Here is a 24,914-nt window from a genome sequence, read left to right as displayed (position 1 = left end):
TTTGGAGAATCCCAAGTAACGATGGAGAGAAACATGTGCAAACAGTACAAAAGCATCCAATCCTTTAAAATGTTCTGTGAGAGTCACTTTTCTAGTCCCCTGCCCCTCGTAAAACCCACATGTGAATTTACAACTGCCTGCATTTTTGGCTGCCTTAACAGTTGGGCTGAAAGATGTAATGGATCAACAAAGTGTGGATGTTGTGATCTAGGCAAAAGATATTATTGAATTAACTGTATATCACAATTAAAAATAAGACACCACAGTGCCCTTGGAGGGGTTTCAATTGATTTGGAAGCAGGGTTCAGAGATGCAGAGAAACTGATGGAGCCTTTTAACTTGCATTTCTGTTTGAAGAGCTGATTTACAAAGAAGTACTGGACTGGGAAGAAAGAAGCAAGAATGGTGTTGTGAAAGATCAGCCTTCAGGTTAGTGATTGCTTTAATAGTTGATGTTTTCCTTTTCCCTGTACAACTTATCCAAATGGCAGTGATGCATTAAATGCCAGCTCGACCGGCCCTGGATCTGGAAGCTCCTTGTGTGAGGTAGTCTTCCTGTTTGGGTTTGTCTTGGCTGTGACAACTAACATATTACTGACAGGCCAGGCACTAAGCTAACTGCATTATAGACAGTCTCGTCTCATGCTTGCAACTGCTGCCATCAGCTCCATTTACAAACGAGGGAGTTGAATTTAAAACTCTTCCAATGTTTTAATTTAATGAGTGCCTGGGTGGCTCAGTCAGTTAAGCGTCCAACTTCTGCTCAGGTCATGATCTCACGGTTGACGAGTTCGAGCCCCGCGTCAGGCTGTGTGCTGATGGCTCAGAACCTGGAGCCTGCTTCAGATTATGTGTCTCCCTCTCTCTCTGCCACTCCCCTGCTCGCTCGCTCTCTCTGTCTCTTAAAAATTACTAAACATTAAAAAAAATTTTTTTAAACATTTCTTATGTGCATGACCCTCTTCATATTGGCCCCACCCAGTTTAAAAAGAAAATCAGTGCAAATCTAAGAAAAATGGAATTTGGTTTTCTTTGAGAAAAACTGTTCATATAATTCTCCCATATTTCTATTTGATCTACCTAGTGGTAGATTCATTGTATGACTGCTAGAGACATATGTGGTGTTAATTTAGGTCCGTAGGATCCCACCTGCTTCCTAAATGAAATCCTTCAAGTTATATTTACTTCCTCACCTCGCACCCCCCTCCCCAAAAGCACACGTGCACACACACAGAGAAGTGCAGATTGCACTGCTTACTTTTCTTGAATTTTGTATTCAGCATGATCTATGTGTCAAGCATCTAGAGATTATATAACTTCCACACTTTAGGTGCTTGTGGTTAACTAAGCACAAATTTCAGACTGCAAGCACTGACCTCTGAGAGCTTGGATGTTTTATTTTTGCTCAAACCAGACTAAAATATGGACGGTAGGAAATAGGATAGTTTCACATACCTTAAAAATTCAAAATGTCAGTTTTGGGGATGTATAAAATAAAATGAACAAGAGGCCGCTAAATTTTTTCCTTTTTTTTTTTTTTTTTTTGTTGTTTTGTTTGTATACAGTCTTTGTTTCTGCTAGCAGGTGTTTTTATTAGAAAAGAATTCTTCAAAGATTACTGCTTTTCTCCTTGGACAAAGTGTTGATGGACACCTGAACTCTATTTGGGCTTCAGCCTTTTTGTGACACTGATCGTTGTAGGACAGGTTCAGTAGTTTTTCTATTAAAAATCTTTTTTAAAGCAGCAGGTTTTTTTTTTTTTACTTTTTTTTTAATGTTTATTTTTGAGAGACAGAGACAGAGCGTGAGCAGGGAGGGGCAGAGAGAAAGGGAGACACAGAATCCGAAGCAGAGGCTCCAGGCTCTGAGCTGTCAGCACAGAGCCCAACATGGGGCTTAAACTCACGAACCGTGAGATCATGACCTGAGCCAAAGTCGGACGCCTAACCAAATGAGCCACCCAGGCACCCCTAAAGCAGCAGGTATTTTTTAAGATGATTATACACATGCACATATGTGACGTTTTGCCACTAGGAAGAAAAGAAGAATGTTGCAGGTGGGCCAGGGAACCGCACGAGCACGGAGCTGAGGGATGGCCTAAAGTCTCACTGCCCGAACCTGCAGCAATGTCGTGCCTCAGATTTTATTATATTTGGTTTTCTTAGCACAGATGCACCAGTAAGTAGCAACGCCACTCCTTCCGAGTCGTCCTCCATCAACGACATCTCATCCATGTCAACCGAGCAGACGTTGGCCTCAGACACAGACAGCAGCCTCGATGCCTCGACGGGACCCCTGGAAGGTTGTCGATGATAAGTTATGAGCAGCAGAGCTTGTCATCAGTGAAGGAATTCTCGCTTCCATGGGCCTGAAATGCTTGGGGGGGTTGATGGAACCAAATAGAAAAAACTCCATGTTCTGCATGTAAGAAACACAATGCCTTGCCCCTACTCAGTTCTAATAAGATTGCCTGCCTAGATTATAAAATGAAGCAGATCATGTCTGAAGGAAACAAGTGCAAGCCACACTCTTAGAGATTATGTTCCAAGGTCATTTCAGGTGAGCAATTAGAATAGGTGATTTTTTTTTTTAAGTTGTACGGTAATAGTGGTGACAATTTCTCATCCTCAGTAACTGTTGGGACTTCTATGCATGTGACCACATGTGCTTGCTCTTGCCATCTAGCACTTTGGAAATCAGTATCTAAATGCCAAATAATCTTCCAGGTAGTGCTGCTTCTAGAATGATCTCTTAATCCTCTGAAGTGATTTGGTGTCTGTCCAGAAAAAATAGATTTATGTGTATTAATTGGCCACCATCATATTATCATATCTTACCTTCTTTTATGGTATGATTTATTCTATCTTTTGTATTTCAGAAGGAATATAATTAAATCTATTTAATAAAAAATACAACTTTTCTTAAATTTGTCATGTTTTGGGCTGAGAATTATCACTGCTAAAACCAAGACACTTATAGGGACACTTTATTTCCTCTAAATTGTCTTAGTCTGGGATGACTGTGCATTCAGCTTTAATGCATGATAAAATTTTAAGTTTTGTGCTGCTTAGGCCATATATACCTTTAAAATCCTATCTACCCTTGCTCTGTTTTCCTGGTCTTCTGGACGTATTAGTTTAAAATGCTACCTAAAACTTCACCTTCTTTATCAGGCACCTAACACTCCACATCAATGACATGATGGCCGACAGATTCTTGAATCCATCAGCGGCAAGGGTAGAATTTTGTGAAATGGTCACTGAAGGCGACCGCAGTCACTTTCCAAGTGCTTGCTTTGCCCGAGACTGCTCAGGGTCCTCTCTTACCTTCCCTCATTCAAGGTGAGACTCACCATCTCCCAAGGCAGCGTTTCTGGTTTCTAATCTAACGTTCGTTCATACTCGATTTTCTTTCTTTGCTGAAAGAAACCACATTAAATGCCCCCCCTCCCTTGGGTCTGTTTTAGGAAGCAAGGTGATTTGGAAGGCCTGTGTGGTGGTGGTGTTTTCCACTTATGGAGCATTTCCTTTTCCTGAGGGAAACCCATGAATTTTCTGGGAAAAACTCCTCACGGGGATATGGAGGAAGCACCCTCAAGAGTAGTGATTAACTATTGAGTCTTTTCTGATTTAAAACTGCTCACCTGAAATTGATGCTTTCAGACTTTCTGATATGGAAATCATTCAGAGTTCACTAACATACTGAGTATTGAAGCATCACTGCAGAAATGGAGTTACAATGGTCACATTTTGGCCACCTGTGCTCATGATGCTTGTCCCTTGAGCTTATTGTGTTACAGATTCATATCTTGTGTTTCACTGTTGCAGAAGCTATCGACTGGGTTAACATTCTATAGAATGTGTTCTGAAGAGGAACTTTGATAAGAAAGTCTATCACAAATATTACCTAAAATATATACAATTCTGTCTGTACCAGTTGCGTATCTTATTGGTTGGTCTTATCACTGGAAACTGGAACCCTTGATGAAAAAAAATCATACTGAAGTAAGAAATAGTTTTATATTGTGAGGTTTAGACACATTCAAGTACAAGATGGAAATACTAACTTGGACTGAAGTAGAAACACCTATTAGATGGCTTAGGGTGGTTCTGGTTTCGGAGGCCTGATAGTATAGTGAAGAAAGTTATCATCATACACATACAAACATTTACAATAGCCTTCTCACTAATACTCATTCTTCAAAAAGACTTTACTAAATCTATCTTTAAAAAGAAAAGCAAAGAAAGAGGAGAATCTTTCAAATGCTTTATCTGCCCTAGGCTTACGTGAACCCAGCACAGGGATGCCGTGGGCACATTCAGCTCCTCGCTGGGCACCATTTGTAAGCGGAGCTGGGTGCCCCCGCAGACTGGCTTCCTGCTTACTCATTCCTCCGTGCGTTCATGGGGGGAGCCTGTATTGGTGCAGATGGGTTTCCTGCCGAGCCCACCTTCTACCAGGTAGCAGCGAGGGCACCGAGGACAGGCCACAGGGCTGCAGATAGCAGAGCTCCGCAGAAATACCTCACCCCACTTCAGGGTCCTCCCTCCTGAGCCGAGATGCACCAGAGTCCTGGTGCAATGCAGATGGTTTCAAACCGCTCTCCGTGGGTGAATGCTGACGTTAGATAAGAACTAAAACGTGCTCAACTTTTTCATCTTTTCTATTTTATTTTTGTAATTTATATTGTACACAACCCTGGAAGTAACTATTTTGGACACATATTTTTATAAACCAGGTAATTTATTATTAGCCTGGAATTTGGACTAGGTTTATTTTATTTGTTGGCTTATTTTTTGGTCAAAAAGGAAATGACTGCCTCCCCCTACGTCGGGTCTTGACCTCAAGAGCAGGTAGAGTCTATCAGAGTAGGAGAACATTGTGGAAACACAGACTGCTCAATATTGATCAGTTGTGGTCGTGGAAACAGAAGTGGGGCTCTATTTTTCTCTTCGGGACACAGAACTCAGAGCCTCAGTGCTGAAAGGAAAAAACTCTTAGCGGGGCCCCTTGCTGACATCCCTGGATGGGATCCCGGTTTAATCCAGATTCGATACCGTGTGAGTCATGGTAATGATGTACGAGTTTGTCTGGTTGATTTCTAATGTACTCCACTGGTGTTTCATACTGGTAGTAAATACAGGTGTGACCTTTCAGACTGCATATCTCAAAAGTAACATTGCCTAATGTTTTATAATAAAATATATTCTGTGTGTTTTGATTGGTGAAAATAATATAGATACATTTTAAAAGACAAGTGTATAGCATGTCCAATTTTTGTGTGTTTTTAAGTGACAATTGACTATATTTCTACGTCACCATCTCCGATTACAGATTTAACGTGAACACGGTCAATGTCGGAGTGTCATCATTTCCAGCAATATTAACAGATATTTTTAATTGAAAGTCAAAACATGTCTTGGACTTCTCTCCCTGAAAATATTTTGCAATTTTCTGAATCTCGGTTTTCAAAACTAGGCAAGTACAAAATCGAGTATTCCCAGTATTGGTGTAATTGTTTTTCTCACAAGGCATGGCTCATCAGTCTTTCCTCATATTACATAAAATCCTAAATCATTAATGGTGCCTGTGTGCTTGTGGGTTTGTGCACGGGATGAGCCACCTTGACTTTGCTTCTGTTTCGGAGACACTTTAAGATGTTCAGGACTTAAAAACCACAGGACTAGGGGGGCCTGGGTGGCTCAGTCGGTTAAGCGTCTGACTTCGGCTCAGGTCATGATCCTACGGTCCGTGAGTTCGAGACCCGCGTCGGGCTCTGTGCTGACAGCTCAGAGCCTGGAGCCTGTTTCAGATTCTGTGTCTCCCTCTCTCTCTGACCCTCCCCTGTTCATGCTCTGTCTCAAAAAAAATAACTAAACGTTAAAAAAAAAAAAAAAAACCCACAGGACTAGAAGTGTCCTTCACAGCTCACTTTCTTTTCTCTGCTTTTTAAGAGGGCTAGCTAGAATCAGGGGTGCCTGGGTGGCTCCATCGGTTAAGCGTCCAACTCTTGGTTTCTGCTCAGGTCATGATCTCAGTATTTGTAAATTCAAGCCCCACATCTGGCTCTGCACAGACAGCTCAGAGCCTGGTTGGGATTCTTTCTGTCTCTCTGTCTTCCCCTCCCCTGCTTGCTCTCTCTTTCTTTCTCTCAAAAAAATAAACAGAAAAAGATTTTTAAAATAAAAAATAATACAGATAATAAAAGGGCTAGAATCATTCCAGATAGATGAGTTCATCAGTCTTATTTCTAAAGTTCTGTAAAGAAGGAACACATGTCCCTCATATAGGTCTGGGTTCCATTTCTGTAGCATACCCCCTTCAGTACAGATGGTACTAAAATACTTTTTAGTTATTGAATGGAATGGTGACTGTATTGGGGTGGGGCTTTTTGGTAGGGGGGAGGGTAATCGTTCAAAACAACCTAATGTCCTAAAGATGCTATGGTGCCTTATATGAATTTAAGCCAAAGGTTACCTTTGGCAATAAGGCAGTTACTCAATATTTTGTTTTTAATCAGGAGAACTGGTAACAAACAGAGTGGCCAGTCATGTATTGCTGAGACCATGTGACCAGGATTTAGAAGGGACGTGCCCATCATGGCCATTGGGAACTATTCATTAACGGAGTCCTCAAGGCCTTTGGCCACACGCTCCTTCACAGTTGGAAAGACCAAGATTTTGGGGGCCTAGGGTTCTTGTGAACAAGAGTGTTTGCCACTACCCTTTCTCTGCTGGCGCTTTTTTTTTTTTTTTTAAGTTTATTTATTTATTTTGAGAGAAAGAGACAAAAAAAAAAAAAAAAAAAAGAGTACATGAGTAGGGGAGGGGCAGAAAGAGAGGGAGAGAGAGAATCCCAAGCAGGCTCGGTACTGTCAGTGCAGAGCCTGATGTGGGGCTTCAGCCCACAAATCATCAGATCATGACCTGAGCCGAAATCAAGAGTCAGATGCTTAACGCTCAGGCGCCCCCTCTGCTGGCACTTTAAAGTGGGAAGGGAAGTTCTCTAACACAGCCCCAGCCCCGCACAACCCCGAGGCTGTAGCCCTGGCGGAGTCAAGAGAGAGTGCAGAGCCTCTACGCGCTGCCTTATGTTCCTGCAGGTGCAGAGCTCAGGCTTCTTTTATTCATAAGCCCCTTTGGTGGTCTGAAGCAGACAGGGCCCCTCTCCCAAGAAAAATGCCATGAGCACAAAATTCTGCCACACTTTCCGAGGGGTACTGCCCCTGGTAGGTAACCGTGTTAAAAGCTCCCATCCCCGGAGCAGCTTCTAGATGCTTTGTGTCCATCGAGGGAAGCAGAGACTGTAGAAGCCTGTTTTGCTCTTACTGGCCCTGACACTTGCACGTGGGGTGACGTGGGACATAACCAGGGATATCTTCACTCTGAGCCCCAGCACTACTCAGTAGGGCTTATTTGATGTCAAAAAGAGAATATAAGGGTCCAGGTCCAGTGAAATGGGTCATTTCAATTCCTTCCATGTGGAATTTAGGTGCAAGATTGAAAGGAGCTACAAGCTTATACAGACTTTGTGGAGATGCGGATAAAATGAAATCCAACTCTTCATTTTAAAGAAGTTCGTGCTGAGCTTTGAGATAAACTGAACTTGCGCTTCAATCCCTACTTTATTTTTTTAATGTTTATTTTTGAGAGACAGTGTGTGAGCAGGGGAGGGGCAGAGAGAGAGGGAGACAGAGAATCCAAAGCAGGCTTCTTGCTGACAGCAGCGAGCCCGATGCAGGACTCAAACTCACAAACCGTGAGATCCTGACCTGAGCTAAAGTCAGACACTCAACCGACTGAGCCACCCAGACGCCCCTGAAATCCCTACTTTAAATTGTTGATTCTCCAGTAATATTTTCTCCCGTTCTCCTAAAGCATCCCTGTGACCTTCTTACAATCTTTATAAGCATGCTTTAAACTTCATTTCATTCATTCACTTGGCTTTCATAAAACATGACGATGGATGGAGAGGCCCTCCAGTCAACACCTCGTTCACAGCCGGAATCCACCAGAGATGGCCGCCAAGCCTGTGCTCACATGGCTTTAGTGAAGGGAAGGGCCCCCTTCCCATGGAGTTTTTTGTAGTTTTGACCATTAGAAAGTTCTTCTTTAATCAGAACCGCACCCTGACTCCCAAGCTTCCACCGCTGGACCCCAGGCCTTCCCCTTGGGTGAAACAGAGTGGGTGTGATCCATCCCATGAGACAGGATTGACTACGTTAGTCGAAAGAGTAAGCTCCACATCTTCCTTTCTCCAGCTTGAACCCAAAGGTCATCCACGTCTCTCTCACGTGAAAAAGCCCCCAGAGCCTCACCACCTTGGCTCACCCTGCAAATATGGGCCCCGAGGGGAACGTGTAATATTCCAGATGCAGCCCGAGGGGCGTGCTCTGCATCCAGGGCCTCCCCAGCTAATTAGCACATCAACTGGCCTTAGCTTTAACAGCCAGTTACACCCAACACCTGTAGTCCATCAGAACCGCTGGGTTTTGTGACATTGCACTTAATCCAGGGTCTGTCATTCTTCATAAGGGTTCTCTCTGCTAGCTTGTGACCTCTGTCAGTTTTATGAGCACGAGCGGGTCTTCTGAAAATTCATCCAAGTGGTGATTAACAGCCTTGAGCAGGAGGACAGAGCCCAAGGGCAGACCCCAGCAGCCACAGAGAGGGACCCACATGGCCAGTGTTTTGTCACCTTCTGGGGGAGGAGGGCCTCAACGGCAACGTCGTGTAGCCCATGTGGAGTCTTATCTTGCCACGAGGTCAGGAAGAAGGGTCTTGGACCCACACCAAAATCACGAAGGCACTTTGGCAGCACACTCTGATCTACTTCCTAGTCACGTTTCAAGAAGAGAAATCAGTTTGTCACCACGTGCTGGTGCTCCGAATTCATTCTTTTGTTTTCTCTTGGGCAGTGAGTGCCAGCTTCCCCTTCTATATCTACATTCTTGATGTCCTGTGGCCACTTAGAAAACACAGCCAGTTGTTCCCATGTCCCCAGTTAAGTGAATTGGGGAGGGGAGCAGGGTGGTAGCATGTGGTGGCCTTATTTTGTTTCCGGGTGAATGAAGGCAGGGTGTGTTTGGAAGTCTGTAACCGTGATTCCGCAGGGGCCTGCTGATGACAGCATTCTCGTGGGGCAGAGCCAGGCTCAAGCCGTGTGTGTGTGTGTGTGTGTGTGTGACCTCAGAGGTTTAGCGCCTTGAGTAACCTCTTCTGAGGCTTCGCCTGTTTGCTTTCCTTTTCAACTAAAAATATTCATGCTACTTCGTTTTCATCTGATTTTAATCCAGCCTAGAGCTCCATACAGACCCTCAGAGGTACATTTGGACAGCTCTCTGTTTCAAAGTAGATCTCTTCAGTACTTTCAAGCAGTCAGTTGACAGACCAAAGAAGCTATAAGATGGAGTGCCTGGAAGTGTTTGACTTCTGCTCAGGTCATGATCTCATGGATCGTGGGTTCAAGCCCCGCATCAGGCTCTCTGCCATCCACATAGAGCCCGCTTCATTCAGATCCTCTGTCTTGATCGTCTGCCTCCTTCCCTCTCTGCCTCTCCCCTGTTCATGTTCTCTCTCTCTCTCAAAAATACATAAACATAAATTTTAAAAAAAGAAGCTATAAGAAATAAATATTTGAGCAGCAACACTCACCTGTACGTGTTTATTCTCACATCTTCTCAGTGGTGGTGGCTAGGGGAAGTGCTAGGGACCAGCACGGCCTGCCCCCCTGCCCTCACCCGCTCCTGCACCCAACCCTCTGCAGAACCCTCACTCCTACCGGAGTCTCTGTGCTGTGTGATATCTCTCTGTCCCTCTCCTCCGTATCCCAACTTCAGTTCAGCCAAGTTAGAGAGAGTGAGCTCAACACCTAATATCACCCTCGATTACTCCTCTTTGCACTAGAAGTCTATATTCCCTTTCTTCACCTCCTCTCCTCCCATCTGCTCCCTATTTCAAAAAATGCAAAGGGGCTCCTGGGTGGCTCAGTCAGTTAAGCATCCGACTTCGGCTCAGGTCACAATCTCATGGTTCATGAGTTCGAGCCCTGCGTCGGGCTCTGTGCTGACAGCTCAAAGCCTGGAGCCTGCTTCTGATTCTGTGTCTCCCCCCCTCTCTGCCCCTCCCCCATTCGTGCTCTGCTTCTCTCTGTCTCAAAAATAAACATTAAAAAATTTTTTAAATTCAAAATATGTATATTCCATGTATACATATGTTAGAAAATACAATCAAGAATGAGAAACTTAGGAAGCACCTGTGTGGCTCAGTCAGTTAAGTGTCCGCCTCTTGGTTTTGGCTCAAGTCATGATATCACGATTCATGCGTTTGAGCCCTGAGTCAGGCTCTGCACTGACAGCGTGGAGCCTGCTTGGGATCCAATCTCTCTGCCCCTCCCCCAAGCATGTACTTTCTCTCTCTCTCTCAAAATAAATAAATAAACTTAACAAGAAAAAAGAATGAGAAACTACCGTATTCCCCCCTTCAGAGATGACCACTGTTAATAACCTTATTTGTGTATTTTTCACATGGTTTTCTATGGACATGTGAACATCTAGATGGTTTTCTTTTTTGTTTGGAGGACTTTTTTTTTTTTTTGGTTTTGGTTTTTTTGCCCAAATGAAGTCATGCCATATGTGCTTTTTATAACCTGCAGTCCTCCTTTACCGATCTCCAACCATCCACATCCATAAGTTCTCATCTGGCCTAATACCTAGGCCTTGGGGTTTCCCCAGTATCCCCAAAGTCTTTTCCTGGTATATCCAGCCAGGATCCAGTAGAAGTAATATTTACAACGTTCTAATGCTTGTGGTGAAGAGAAGCAGACCATTTTCCATAGAAATAGAAGGGATTGAAATTGTCTCAAGAATGGTAACACTATGGGGACACCTGGGTGGCTCAGTCAGTTAAGCGTCTGACTTTGGCTCAGGTCGTGATCTCTCAGTTCATGAGTTAGAGCCCACGTCGGACTCTGTACTGACAGCTCAGAACCTGGATTCTGTGTCTCCCTCTCTCTCTGCCCCTCCCCCACTCTCTCTCTCTCTCTCTCTCTAGAGTAAAAATTAAAAAAAAATTTTAAGAGAGAAAAAAACAATGATAACACTAAGTACATCATACACATGAATTTATTTAATCTCAACAGTTCCTGTGAGGTCAATATTATTTTCTCCATTGTAAAGTTGGGGAAACGTAGGCAGGAAGATTGCATGAGTTCCCACACCAGTGTGTGCCCAGACAGGGTCTGAGGCTGGACAAGTATGCTCTGGATGGCCTCCAGAAATCTCCAATGGACCAGTGATCATCAGAGAAAGGAAAATGGCAACCAAAGCCCACCCCTACACCCCTAAATCCCTCCAGGACCCATCAGTCTTACAGGTCGATTTTTACTAAACTTCCACAAAAACAGAAGAACCCTATCTTATCCAAAATTTTCAAACCACCCAACTCAATTTAGGAGGTTGGTATAATCTTGATTCGAAAACTGGAAAAAGATCAAGATTATGTGCCCTTTTCAGAGATGCTAACTGAATCCAACATTGTACGGTTTATTCCAGAATTCAAGGGTGACTCAACACAACTGTGGCAATAAATAACCTATTTTTGGGTTTTTTTTTGTTTTTTTGTAAATTGCCCACAAAACTCTGAATAAAAAAGAGCTTCCTTTGGGAAGTGTCCAGGCTTATTCAGAGAAGAGCAGGAGGAAGCAGAAAATGTCAAACATCCCAAAGCCACAGCCTGAAGATACATCCTGATGGAGACTGGAGTGAATGTGTGTGTGTGTGTGTGTGTGTGTGTGTGTGTGTGTGCATGTACACGCATGCAAACTCACCACCAGAAATGCACGCACACCACCAGTATGGGACCACCTGGCACCACTGACCAGGACAAATAGGCCATGGCTGTGCCCAGCAAGAGGACATAGACCAGGCCTAGCCTTGCTGAGCTCAGATCAGCGGCCCTGCTGAAGCTCGGTGCTGGCATCCCTTTAGCCTGCCAACCCCCACCCCTGCCCCTGTCTAGAAACAGCCAGCAGCCCAGCTGGAGGCAGAGAGCACTGATGCCCAGGGAAATCCTGCCACCTCTGTGCAAATCTAAATGCATCCTTCCCCCAGGACCATGTTCAGACTCCTCAGCTGGGCTGTAGTGCTCTTCAGGCTCCCCTTCCAGGACCCCTCCTGTCCCCTCTTCACCTCACTCCACCACAGGCCATTCCTTCATTCATTTAGACAAATGCTTGCCAGGCAGCTCATAAATAAGTGGGCCATAAATCTGACACTTTGCCCCTGCCTCTGGAGACCTCACTCTGTGGCTGCCATCAAATACTTAACGCAAGTCAGTTGACAGCTAAAGACAAAGAGAAGTTGCCTGGGTGAAGGAAGATCTAACCCCCAACTTTATCACCCATCTCTACCACCACCCGGACTGTAAACCAGCCCTTGTGCATGGGGACATGGCTGTAGTGGCCAAAGGGTCTCCTGGCTGCCACTCTTGCCCAGCTACTGTCTGTCCTTCACCCGACCCTGGAATGAGCCTCCTAGGATGCGGCTGTGACCACCGTGTCCCTGTCTCCGTGGGCCCCCAGTTGCCTCCCGAGGTGTTTTTCAAACTTGAGCTCCCACTGCCATCCTGCTCATTGCCAGCATCACATTTAGGACAGATGGATGTCCTCAAACCACCTTCTGTGATTTCCTGTTGGTCAGTTCTATTTTTTTTTAAGTTTATTTTTGAGAGAGAGAGAGAGAGAGAGAGTGAGAGAGGGGCAGAGAGAGAGGGAGATAGAGGATCCGAAGTGGACTCTGCACTGACAGCAGTGAGCCGGATACGGGGCTTGAACCCACATAGGGCAGCCAGAGGAAAGCATGGAGGGCTTGGGCCCTGGCTCTGCTGTGCCACCCGCACAAGCCACCTGCCCTCTCTGAGCCTCTTTTGTGGAATGGGGTCTTAGTTTCCTATTGTTGCTCTCTCCGATTACCACAGACTTAATGGCTCAAAACAACACGAGTGCATTAGCTTACATTCTGTAGGCCAGAAGTCCCACGTGGGTGTCTGTGGACTTAAAGCAAGGTGTTCACAGGGCGAGTTCCACCTGGAGGCTCTAGGAGGAAGATCTGCTCCTTGCCTTTTCCTGCTTCCAGAGGCTGGCCACAGTCCTTGGCTCATGGCCCCTTTCCTCCATTTTCAAGCCAGCAGCCTGGCATCTCTCTGACTCTGCTTCCGTCTACACATCTCTTTCTCTGAGTCTTCTGCCTATCTTCTGCTTTCAAGCACCCATGCGAATCCATGGGCTCCCCCAGATAATCCAGGATAAGGTCCCCGTCTCAGAGTCCTAACTGAATCACACCTGTCACGTCCCCTTTGCTGTATAAGAGCAAATATTTGCAGATTCCAAGGATTAGGATGTGGACATCTCTGGGTGGCTTCTCCTCTCCCTGCCACAAATGGGGTGATCACTCTGTACCCCTGGCCATCAGCACTTCTCAGAGTGTGCCCCATCTTCTGCCTGTATCTGTGTCACCTGGGGCTCTTGTGACACATACAGACTGGGGGACATCTCAACCCCCCAAACCCGAGTCTCAATGGGGGTCTTGGGGTACCGCCTCTCCTCAAGTTCCAGGTGATGCCTCTGCACAGGGACATTTGACAGCCTGGACAAGTGAGGTCTCCGGTGTGGCAAGTGCCAGGAGCACTTGGAGGAGACAGGACGTTTATGCCATTAGTCCCCCCAAGAACCCTGCGGGCCTGTTACATTGCAACTGTGCCCCAAGCTTGGAGGCTGAAGACCCTCAGGAGGTGTTTCACAGGCCTGCAGATTTAGGCTGCCTCCGGGACCCTGTAAGGGCTCCTCTGAACCACAGTGCACGCCTGTGGGACACTGGGTGCCCCTAGTGGCCACCCAGGCTGGCGGAAGTGCTGCCTGCAGGAGACTCTGGCAGAAGAGGAGGGGTGAGCATGTGACCCTTACGTGGCACCTGAGGGAACCTGAGGGTTCCCAGACAGGGGACATGTTGCAGGCAAGCGTTGCACCCTGCGCTGAGTCTCGCCTACCTCCGAGCTGGGTGGACAGCTCTGTGCATGTGCCAGGAGAGGCCCACCTCACGCTCTGCTTTTCAGCCTCAGAAATTTTGCTTCAGATGTGAAGTCTGCTCAGCCTTCATGCAAGAGCCACCAGGAAGTCAGGAGACACAGATAAGCCTCTGCCCAGCGGGAGAAGTGAAGACATTTCCTACGCAGCTCCCTGAAGCTTGGGCCTGTGACACCCATGATGGGAACCATCCTAATAATGCACCCTGTGTGGGCTGTCCCCCCTCCCCCTTTAGCCCTCTCTGTCCTCCCTGGCTCCCCACCCACATAAACCACCTGCACTAACGTCTCAGGCTCTGCTTCCCGGGGGACCCCACCTGTAATGCCTGCCCTTGTCCTCAGACCAGCCCTGTTTGGAGCCTTGTGCTGGAGGACCCAGCAGGGGATCAAACCCACATGTGTCCCCCCAACACGTGCATGCCAGACACGAGCCACACACACACACCACACACGTGCACCATGTACATACATGGAACACACAGCACAAGTGCACACATATATGTGCACACTCACTCTCTCTCTCGGGTCCTCACCCAGTGGGAATCGGTGGGTAGTCAGGGCCCTGGTCTATAAACAATAATCGAATGTGACTGTTTCAGTTCAGTCAGGCCTCTGTGGCAAAGTACCACGGGCTGGGCGGCTTATAAACAACAGAAACTTCTCTTTCACAGTCCTGGAGGCTGGAGGTCCAAGATCAGGGTGTGGGTATCACTGAGTTCTGGTGGGAGCCTGCTTCTTGGTTCATAGATGGTCATCTTTTTCCTGTGCCCTCACAAGGCAGAGGGGCAAGGGAAATCTTTGGGGTCTTTCTCTCTCTCTCTCTCTCTTTTTTAATATTTATTTATTTATTTTTGGGAGAGCACAAGCAGGGGAGGGGCAGAGAGAGGGGGACAGAGGATCTGAAGCAGGCTCCGTGCTGACAGCAGTGAGCCTGATGTGGGGCTTGAACTCAAAACTGTGAGATCATGACCTGAACTGAAGTCATGACCTGAGTTAAAGTTGGATGCTCAACCGACTGAACCACCCAGGTGCCCCAGGGTCTCTTTTATAAAGGCATGAATCCCATTCATGAGAGTTCACCTTCTTTTTTTTTTTTTAATGTGTATTTGTTTTTTAGAGCTACAGAGACAGAGTATGAGCAAAGGAGGGAGACGGGTAGAGAGAGAGGGAGACACAGAATCTGAAGCAGGCTCCAGGCTCTGAGCTGTTAGCACAGATCCCAACATGGGGCTTGAACTCATAAACTATGAGATCATGACCTGAGCTGAAGTTAGACGCTTAACCAACTGAGCCACTCAAGCACCCCATGAGGGTTCATCTTCTTGACTTAGTAACCTCCCTAAGGCCCACCTCTTTGTAACACCATGACTTTGGTGTTTAGGATTTCAACATGTAAATTTGCAGGGGGTGGGAGGACACATTCAGTCCCTAACAGTGCCCCCCACTAGTGGCTGCCAATATGATGACTTCTTCCTGGAGCTTTGCTCTTATAGTAAATTTGAAGAATTTTTCCCAGACCCAAGAACAGATGAGTTACGAGTTAGTTACACTAATAAACACACGGGCCAGGGCCCAGAGTTCTGTCCTCACCATTCTCTGAGGTTATTGGTGACACTGCTCAGAAGTCCCTCTTGGTGTCAGGCTCCTCCCTGAGTCACCTGCTCTGGCTGAGCCAAGAGTTGGGGCAGACAGTTCTCCCAGGGTCCAGGGGCTGAGTGTCTGCAGCGACTGGAACCCTGGTGTCTCCTTCTGTCACCCATGACGGCCACACCAGGCCCTGCAACCCTAAATCTGGCCGCCTCCAGGCGTCCCCCAAATGCCGCCCTGGCCCCACAGTCTCAGAAGGCCCCCTGTCCACTCTGGCCAGGCTCCAGGCGCCTCTGTCACCCCTCACACATCCTTGTCATCTTTCCATCACCCAGTGGCTTCTCCCCCAGCAATAACTCTCAGGACTCCCCCAGCCTCCTTCCCCTGCCCACCACCCCCTCCCTCTCACCCACCCTCAGTACAGCAGCTCCAGGGGCAGCCTCCTCAGGGGACAAGGACCCCAGCCCTGCCATCCCAGTGCTGGGCTAGTGGAGCAAACTCAGGTGGCTTCAGAGTCGCTTGTGTGTGACAGGTACCATCTGGGCCACGGGGTGCCAGAAAGGGCTCATGGGTGCCAGGACCAGTACACCTGGGGACAGCACATCGCCTCCCCTGGGCCAGAATCCCAGCTTCTCATGCCCCAGAAGGCCCCGACCTGCCTTGCCTCCTTCCACCTGGGATCCTGCTCTGTCCACCACCCTCTTCTCCCATCCAGGCACCCGGCCTCTTTCCTTCCTCACAAAGGTGAGAACCATGTACTGTCCACAGGGCCTTTGCTTCTGCTATCCCCTCTACCTGGGACGCTCCTCCCACAGACTTTGTGGGGCTGGCTCCTTATTCAGGTCTCAACCCAAACCCTACATGCCCTGGGCAGAGGGGTCCTTCCCTGAGCCTCCCCTCTAAAATAGTCCCAGCCCCGCTCCACCACCTGACCCTGTACTGATTAATGTATGGCACTTAAGCACTCTCTGAAAAGATTGCTTTTGTTATTCTTCTGTTTGTATGGTTAGTTTTCAGTGTCTCCTCTCTAAACTGTGGGCTCTGAGGGGGCAGGGCTCTCTGTGGCACACACAGGGCTTCAGGTAGTATTCACTGGATATCTCAGGGGGGGGGTGGGGGGCAGGTAAGCTGAGCTGACAGCTCACAGGAGGCTACCCCTGCATCCCAGGCCCCACACTCTGGGGAGCAGGAAGGTAGGTGGGGCGGGGCAGGGTAAGGGGCCTTGCTGGACAGTGTGTTCTCAGAGGAGTTAGGAGGGGGCTGGGGAAACCTGGTACCAACACTGGGCCAGACCTCTCCCGGGGCCCGGATACACACCAGCAGCCAGTACTACCCTGGGCCAGAAATCCATGCTGGCCTCAAGACTCAGCCCAAGGGACTGCTGGGCACCGCTGACCTGACCTCCTGTGCAGTGGGAGGGGACACGGCCACCTTCTCTCATCACAGGGCAGAGCCCCGCCCACTCACCCACTTGGGACATGAACTGCGGCCACAAAAAAGTTTGCTTTCGGGTTTCAGCTGCTCTCCCAGGCCCTGTCCCCTGACTCCCAGCACCCCACCCCTCACTCAGCGGGACAATCATGCATCAGTCACCCCCAGGCTTTTGCTCAAAGAGACGGGACAGGGTAGGGAGAGACTGCCCTGCTTCTCTGCAACTACAGTCAGTTAGAGGGTCCCTCATGGCTGCTCTGGCCCCTGCATGTCACAGGTGAGTGGGCCAGCTCTTATAAGTTCCCTCCTGCAACCTTCTCTTCCTAGACCCCCAGCATGCCTCTGGGTAACACACCTGAGGGCCAGGGGTGTGGGGTGGGAATTGGAGCAAACACACCAGCCTAAGGATTGGCCCCAGCACCTGCCGTCGTCCCCGGCCTGCCTCTGTCTCCCCTTGCCTCTTCACCCCAGCCTGACCCTTGACATTGGTCTTGGGCATCAGCCTCACTGGGGTCAGCCTCTGGCCTGGTCCTGTCCCAAGGCCCTGTTGCCTCCCTGCCAGTCCAACCAAGCCACAACCCTAATACATGTGTGCACCCCAGGCAGGCACCTGCTCACTCACTCCAGGCCTCAGTTTCCCCAACTACGCAAGCCACAGGCTGGACTCTGTTGTTTTCACTTGTCCAGCATTCTGGAAACAGCCCTCAAGACATGCTTGGAGCAGACAGAGCCCTACTCCATCCATTCTCAGGGTTGACACAGACCTAACTTCACCCCAGCTCCAGGGAGGCAACACCCAGGCCTGTGATCTTCACTGTCCAGGTCTCTGGAAATGGCCTGAGCCAGGCTCCTCTGAGCCTGTGTGTGGCAGCCCGGGCTCTCACCAGAACTATCAGGCAGGTATGCTCTTTCTGAGGGTGTCAACCCAAGGCTGCTGGGGTCAATTCTGCTACAGCGGGTCTAGGAGATGGGAGAGGTAGATTCCTATTCATATTGTTTCAGCACCTGGATCTAGCTATTCCTGAAAGCAGCATGCCCTGGCTTAAAAAAAAAAAAAAAATGCTTCATGAGCCAATAAATTATTTTTGCTTGAGCTGTTTGGGTTGGGTTTGCTGCCACATCTCATTGGTCAGGTTACAACTGATACAGAGGACTGCTGTCCTGACATCTATGTTGGAATAAACCAGGAAGCTTTCAATGTCCAGGTGGAGCCAGTTGAGGAATTTCACCAGATCCTCTTCAGGTTCTCTCCACCATTCTAAAAGTGAAATAGCACACCATTTTCTTTCTAGCACCCAGCGTCCTCAGAGTGGTGACCTACCCTCCCTGTCGGCCAGTTCTTGGGCCTGCAGTCCCTCTCCCACGGAGGGCAGTCGGGGGATTACATGCAGTCTTCCCCACCCCCTTGATGCCCACTCTGTGCCCACATGACTCAGGGACACAAACCACAGTTGAGTGGCCATGGCAGAAGGAGGAGAGGCCAGAGGAGTGGCCAGAGCCCAACAATGAGGAAAAGGGGTAAACCAAGGTCTTAGGGTACCAGAGCTTTGCCAGGTGAGGAAGTCAGTGAGGGGCAGTTCGGGTGCAGAATCCAGCAGGAGCCACGCTCGGAGGCGCAGCGAATGATGCTCATAGTGGGTCTTGGCCACAGGGGTGGGAGGTGAGCAGCAAAGGAGGGCCCTGAACGTAGGGCTAGACGCTCGGCCTTGACCCTGAGGCTTGGAGCAGAGGAGAGGCGCGTGGGCAGGGCGGCCCGCGGAACCGGAGGCCCCAGGATAGGAGCTGCAAGGGCGCCGCTTGGCCAGGGCGCCCACAGCCCCACCCCGCGGCCCGCGCGGCCCGCACTTCCCCGTGTGGCCGCGAGGGGGCGCCGCGCCGCGCTGCTCCGGGGTCGGCCGTGAGCGCACGGCGGGCTGCGCTTGGGAGCCGCGCTGACAGCGGGCGACGGCAGCGCCCCGGGTCCGAGGCGCCGCGGCTCGCAGAGAGAGCGACGGGCGCTGCCCATGGGCCGGGCCCTGGGTCCTAGCGCGCCGGGAGCCGGTGAGTGGGGGCGCGGCCGGGCGGAACACGAGCGCTGCGGGCAAGGGCGCGGGGCTGCGGGCGCTGGGGAGGGGCTGCGGGCGGCGGCGGGGCGCGGGTGCCGAGGCGGGAGGTGCGGGGCGGCGAACGGGCGGGGACCGCGGGCGTCCGGGCCGCGGCGCGGGGACGCGCGGGCCTGACCCGGAGCACAGGTGCGCGCGCGGGTGACAGTGCGCGTGGCCGGTCGGTTGGCGGGCCCCGGAGACGCGGCGCGCGGGAGTGTGCGGCCGGAGCGGCTGAGGGGGGGGGGGGGGGGACGGCGGGAGGGGGCTGCAGGGTGCGTGCGCCAGGGCGGCGGCGGGGAGGCCACCGGCGGAGGGCACACCCCCCGGCCGCCCGCCGGGGCGAGAGACTGGCTCTGCTGCAAGCCCCCCGCCACTCACTCGGGGTGAGCAGCCACCTCCTGCCGCCACCGGAGTGGCAGAAAAAGCCAGCCTGGACCCAAGGCCTCCACCCCGCGCTGGACCTCAGTTTCCCGGTCTATGAAATGGGAACAGCTGACCTGCCGGTTGCTTGTGAATGAGAGAAAGAGGGTGTTGTCTCTGAAGCTGGGATCGGATTGAGGAAAGGATCAATGCTACGATCAGAGAGCCTGCAGGGACAGTGGAGTCAGCTTGGGATTCTGAGTGGTGCCTCACACGGTGGCAGCGGACAGGGTCAGGGGACCCCTAGTCCACTCCTCTCTGTGTTCAGGTAGGGAAAGGCAGGCCTGGAGGGGAGGTGGTGAGGTGTGCTCCCAACCCTGTCCCATGCTCTGCTCTGTATAGGGGGCAGTGTGGAGAGAGCAGACTTGGCAGCTTGGGGTCGTGGTGGAGGGGCTCACCCCAGCCTCTTCCCTCCTGCCTCCTGGGCCCCTGAGGCAAATGACCTGCTGGGCTTCAGTAGCCCAAGAAGCACCCTGGGGAGGCTTACCTGCGGGCAACAGCTATGTCCTCATCTTACCATGGAAATAACTAAGGTTTGGGGAGGTGACAGGACTTATTCAAGGTCACAGGACTAGGAATTGACAAAGCTGGCTTTCCAACCACGGAAGCCATACTCCAGCCGTTATGCCTGGTGACCGGGGTGAGTTTGTCCACTCCCTCACCCAGGGCATTCACTGAGTCCCTATTGTGTGCTGTCTGCTCCCAGCCCCAGTAAGTGCTTAGGGAAGCTGAACAAGTAATTGAAGACTGAGGTCATGGCCGAGGATACCTGCTAGGAAGAAAACAAAACAGAGTTATTGCAGAGAGAGAGACTGGGGTGGGGGCTGAGACTTAGCCTGGTAAGGGGAGGATCAGGAAGGGTCCCTGAGCAGTGACCACTAGCTGTGATGCAGTTACAAGGTGGGAGCCCACTGAAAAGTTCTGAGGGAACAGCAGATGCGAGGCCCCTGAGGCAGACACAGGTGGTGGGTGGAAGGAGCTGGAACAGAGCTGTGAAGTTTGGGTTTTTCTCTGGGTGCGATGCACAGTCCCAGTGGGAGGGGGGAAGGGGAGAGATTACAGTTTGTGTACTGCAAGGATGCCCCCCCCCACCCCAAGTGGGTAGAGAGGACTTGGGGCAGGATAGGGAGTAAGCAAGGAGGAGGCTGCTGGAGTCCACCAAGGATTTTCGAGGAGGAGCAAACCAACCCAATGTGGAGTCACCCTCACTCCAGTGGGGCTGCAGCCACGTGGAGGCTTCCTCCCTCCTCACAGGGCAAGGAGGGCATGAGTATGGAGGGGCTTTCTGCAGGTGGTGGGGTTGCCAGCGGTAGTGGCCAGAGGAGCCTGGTTTGGGCTAAAGCAACTGCCCCACTCCTGGCATGTCCCCAGTGGGCCCCCGCTGCTCTCAGACCTCCCCGTGGAAGCAGGGCACCTGCCGGGAGTTCACAAAGATAAGAGAGGGTGCTGCTGGATACTTGGGCTGGGTGTTTAGGCTGGTCTCTCTGCGTCCTTTTGACATGTCCCTAGAGGTCTTGGCGCGTTGTTCCAGCTCTCACTTGTATTTTGACCCAGACCTAGAGTCAGCCACTTCTCCAAGAAGCCTCCATACCTCTGAGTGGGGGGTGGGCTTCAGAAACTAGTATCTGGACTTTCAATGTGCTCAGAGTGCTTGGCGTCATTGTCTCTAGGCCTTCTCAGTACACCGAGGCAAGAAATCAGGTTTTTGTTTTTTAACTAAAAATTTGTATTTTCATCTTCCTCCCACAGTAAGAACCTGGTTCTCCCCAAACATCAACATAGGTAATCATTCGCTTAGTCTTAGAATATATCCCAAAGAGTTTTAGAGTCACTACATCCAAACCACTGCTTACCAAAACCTACCAGGTCAAGTTCAGGATGTCTTTGGGTGTGTAGTCGGCCCTATGTGAGCATGTTATCAGTTTGTTTATACCAATAGCTTCAGCTATTTCTGTTTGCATGAGATTTGGGTTTTTTTAGTGTTTATGATATAATTTTATTTTTTGAGTACGTAAAACATTTACATGGTTCAATGCCAAAATTTCAAAAAAAAAAAAAAAAAAGCTATACCAAGAAGTCTCAATCCGGTCCCTGATTCTTCCTCCTTGTTCCTACACTGGGTGTAACCACTTAAAACCATTTCTGGTTTATTCGTCCATTTATGCGTTATCACAAAATTAACATATCCATCTCTTTTGCACCTTGCTTTTTGCAATTAAAAATGTCTCCTTACCGTTAATAGAGACTTTCCTCTTGGTTTTGTACAAGGACCTACTCTACGGAGTGGCTGTATCATACTTGTGTGTATCAGGCTTGTGCCCTGCAGAGGGACATTTGGTTTGTTCCAGGCCTTTGTTATTACAATCAGTAGGTTAAGGATAGCCTCACATACATGTTGTTTCCATTTGTGAAGGTGTATCTTTAATTCCTAGGAATAAATATGTATTTGTTTTGTTAGCTACTCCCAAATTCCCCTTTCCCCAGCAGTGAATGGCTGTGTCTGTTTCCCCTGCAACCTCTCTCAGAGCCAGGAAATAGTATTTCAGTGTGTTTTAATTTACCTTTCTATTATGAATGCAACTGGACATCTTTGTATACGAATTCAAGTCACTTAACTATCTTTTTCTGTCAAATGCCTGTCTATTTTGCCCGCTTCCTATTGGATTTTTGGTCCTTTTTCCCCCTTGGATTGAAGTTTGTTTAAATACATAGATTAGTGCTTTATCTATTATTATTATTTTTTTTGCAAGTGTTGCTCCCAGTTTTTTAAAAATTTTGTTAATGGCAGGTTTTGCCAGTAAAAGCTTTCTATTTTCACATAGTTGATTTAATTATTCTTTTATTGCATCTAGATTTTGAATCCTAGTTAGAAAGACTGTTCTTATATCTGATTGTATGGAATCTACCCATGTTTGGTTTTTTTTTTTTACGTTTTTTTATTTTGAGAGAGAGAGAGTGAGCAGGGGAGGGGCAGAGAGAGAGAGGGAGAGAGAGAATCCCACGTAGGCTCTGAGCTGTCAACACAAAGGCCCAAGCGGGGCTTGAACTCGTGAACCCTGAGATCATGACCTGAGCTTAAATCAAGAGTTGGATGCTTAACTGACTGAGCCATCCAAGCGCCCCTACGTGTGTTTTCTTTTCTTTTCTTTTCTTTTTTAAGGTTTTATTTATTTTTGAGACAGTGAGAGACAGAGCATGAACAGGGGAGGGTCAGAGAGAGGGAGACACAGAATCTGAAACAGGCTCCAGGCTCTAGCTGTCAGCACAGAGCCCGACGCGGGGCTCGAACTCACGGACCGCGAGATCATGACCTGAGCCGAAGTCGGCCGCTTAACCGACTGAGCCACCCAGGCACCCCATCCCTACGTGTGTTTTCTAATGCTTGTTTGGTTCATGGATCCAGTTGAATCTTCTTCCAAATGTGTGTCTCTCTATCCCAGCACTATGTATTGAAGAGGCTGTCTTTTCCCCAGTGATCTGAAATGCACCCGTGTCATATAATAAACACCCAAATGCATTGGACCTAATTCTGGGCTTTCCAGTCTGTCTCACTAGCTCTGCCTCTTCATGTGCTGGTCCCCCATGGTGGGCATTGTAAAGGCGTCATTATGTTGCACGTGTGTGTGCAAACGACAAGGAAGGGCTTTATCCACAATTGTTGTAATAGGAGGGAGAGATTGAACTCAACTCCCATCACTGTGTTTGAATATATGGTAGAGTTAGACCTCCTCTGTCTGCTTCCGTGTCAGGGCATCCTAGCTATTCCTGCGTGTGGCCACTATCTTTTGTTGGGATATCACATTTACAGACAAACTTCAGAGTAATTGACACCGTTATCAAGTTGAGCCATCTTATCCAAAACCAAGGAACATCTTTCTGTGTGTTCAAGACTACTTAGTCTTGGGGCACCTGGGTGGCTCAGTCGGTTGAGCGTCTGACTTGGGCTCAGGTCATGATCTCACAGTTCGTGAGTTCATGCCCCGCGTCAGGCTCTGTGCTGACAGCTCAGAACCTGGAGCCTGCTTCTGATTCTGTGTCTCCCTCTCTCTCTACCCCTCCCCAACTTGTGCTCTGTCTCTCAAAAATGAATAAACATTAAAAAAAATTTTTTTTAATAAAAAAAATACTATTTAGTCTTATTTGTTCAAGACCACTTTCAGGAGCATTTTGAAGTTTTCCTCACATGTTTTTATTAAGTTTATTCATGAGGATGTGGCTTTGTTTGTTGTTATTATAATTTTTTTCTTCCATCCTGTCTAGAATGGGTCAGTGTGTGTATGTGTGTGTATGTGTGCTGTTTTGTGTGCACCTACCTCACTGAATTTATTTTGTTATTAGTTTCAGCATTAATCCTTTTAGAGAGTTTAGGGATTCTATCATCTGAAACTTGAAATAGTTTGACTTCTTCTTTACTGATTTTTATGCATCTACTTGCTTTCTCTTATCTAATTAAATTGGCTAAATACCTCCCATTCAATATTTTTTTATTTTTTTAAGTTTTTATTTATTGGGGCACCTGGGTGGCTCAGTCGGTTAAGCCTCTGACTTCAGCTCAGGTCATGATCTCGTGGCTCATGAGTTCGACCCCGAGTCAGGCTCTGTGCTGACAGCTCGGAGCCTGGAGCCTGCTTCGGATCCCGTGTCTCCCTCTCTCTCTGCCCCTCCCCGACTCACGCTCTGTCTCTCTCTCAAAAATAAATAAACATTTAAAAAAACTTTTAAAAACATGTTAAGTTTTTATTTATTAATTGAGAGAGAGGGAGGGAGAGAGCACAAGTGGGGGAGGGGCAGAGACAGAAGGAGAGAGAAAATCCCAAGCAGGCTCCACACTGTCAGCACAGAGTCCCATGTGGGGCTCGAGCTCCAGAACTGAGAGATCATGACCTGAGTCGAAATCAGAAGTTGGACATTCAACCGACTGAGCTACCTGACACCCTTCCCATTTAATATTAAATATTAGGTATAATGGGCCTCCTTCCCTTGTTCCTGAGGTTAGTAAAAAAAGTCTCTAGTACTTCTCCTGTTACAGGAGATGCTGACTTTAGCGACCCCCCCCCCCCCCCGCAAAATAAAACAAACACCAGCCAGGATGTTACATGGAAGGTGATGGATGATACACATCCATCCTTTGGCCACATGTGTTAACATGTTGCATTGTGTTGGTTGATCCCTAGCCTGTTCTAGTGTTAGTTTTCTTCATTTATTGTATAAATTGTCAAATAGTCAATTTAAAAATTTCTGTAATAGGGGCTTTCTATCTTTTAAATTATTGTTACCTAAAGTCAATCCAGATTTTGTGGTTTTTACCCTGTTC

The 24,914-nt window shown here is 48.7% G+C and overlaps 2 protein-coding genes across 5 annotated transcripts in view; both read left to right on the top strand.

Moving 5' to 3' along the window:
- The window catches only part of MAPK9 (mitogen-activated protein kinase 9), a 58,647-nt gene extending 53,390 nt beyond the window's left edge, over positions 1-5,257 (top strand). For 3 of the 4 annotated variants that reach the window (XM_058739749.1, XM_058739741.1, XM_058739767.1), the window contains 2 exons: positions 358-429; positions 2,171-5,257. In XM_058739749.1, the coding sequence (XP_058595732.1) occupies positions 358-429; positions 2,171-2,313 (215 nt within the window). In that variant the 3' untranslated portion in view covers positions 2,314-5,257. Of the gene's footprint in view, positions 1-357; positions 430-2,165 lie in introns of all 4 variants that reach the window. The other variant, XM_058739758.1, reaches the window with a different exon arrangement.
- Positions 5,258-18,980: 13,723 nt separating this feature from the next.
- Positions 18,981-24,914, top strand: part of RASGEF1C (RasGEF domain family member 1C) — an 87,711-nt gene continuing 81,777 nt past the window's right edge. Inside the window, exon 1 of the mRNA XM_058739716.1 lies at positions 18,981-19,136. The gene's annotated coding sequence lies outside the window, so the exon portion shown is untranslated. The remainder of the gene's footprint in view (positions 19,137-24,914) is intronic.

Source organism: Neofelis nebulosa, chromosome 1, assembly GCF_028018385.1.
Source record: "Neofelis nebulosa isolate mNeoNeb1 chromosome 1, mNeoNeb1.pri, whole genome shotgun sequence".
NCBI lineage: Eukaryota > Metazoa > Chordata > Mammalia > Carnivora > Felidae > Neofelis > Neofelis nebulosa.
This window is presented reverse-complemented; position numbering and strand designations above follow the sequence as displayed.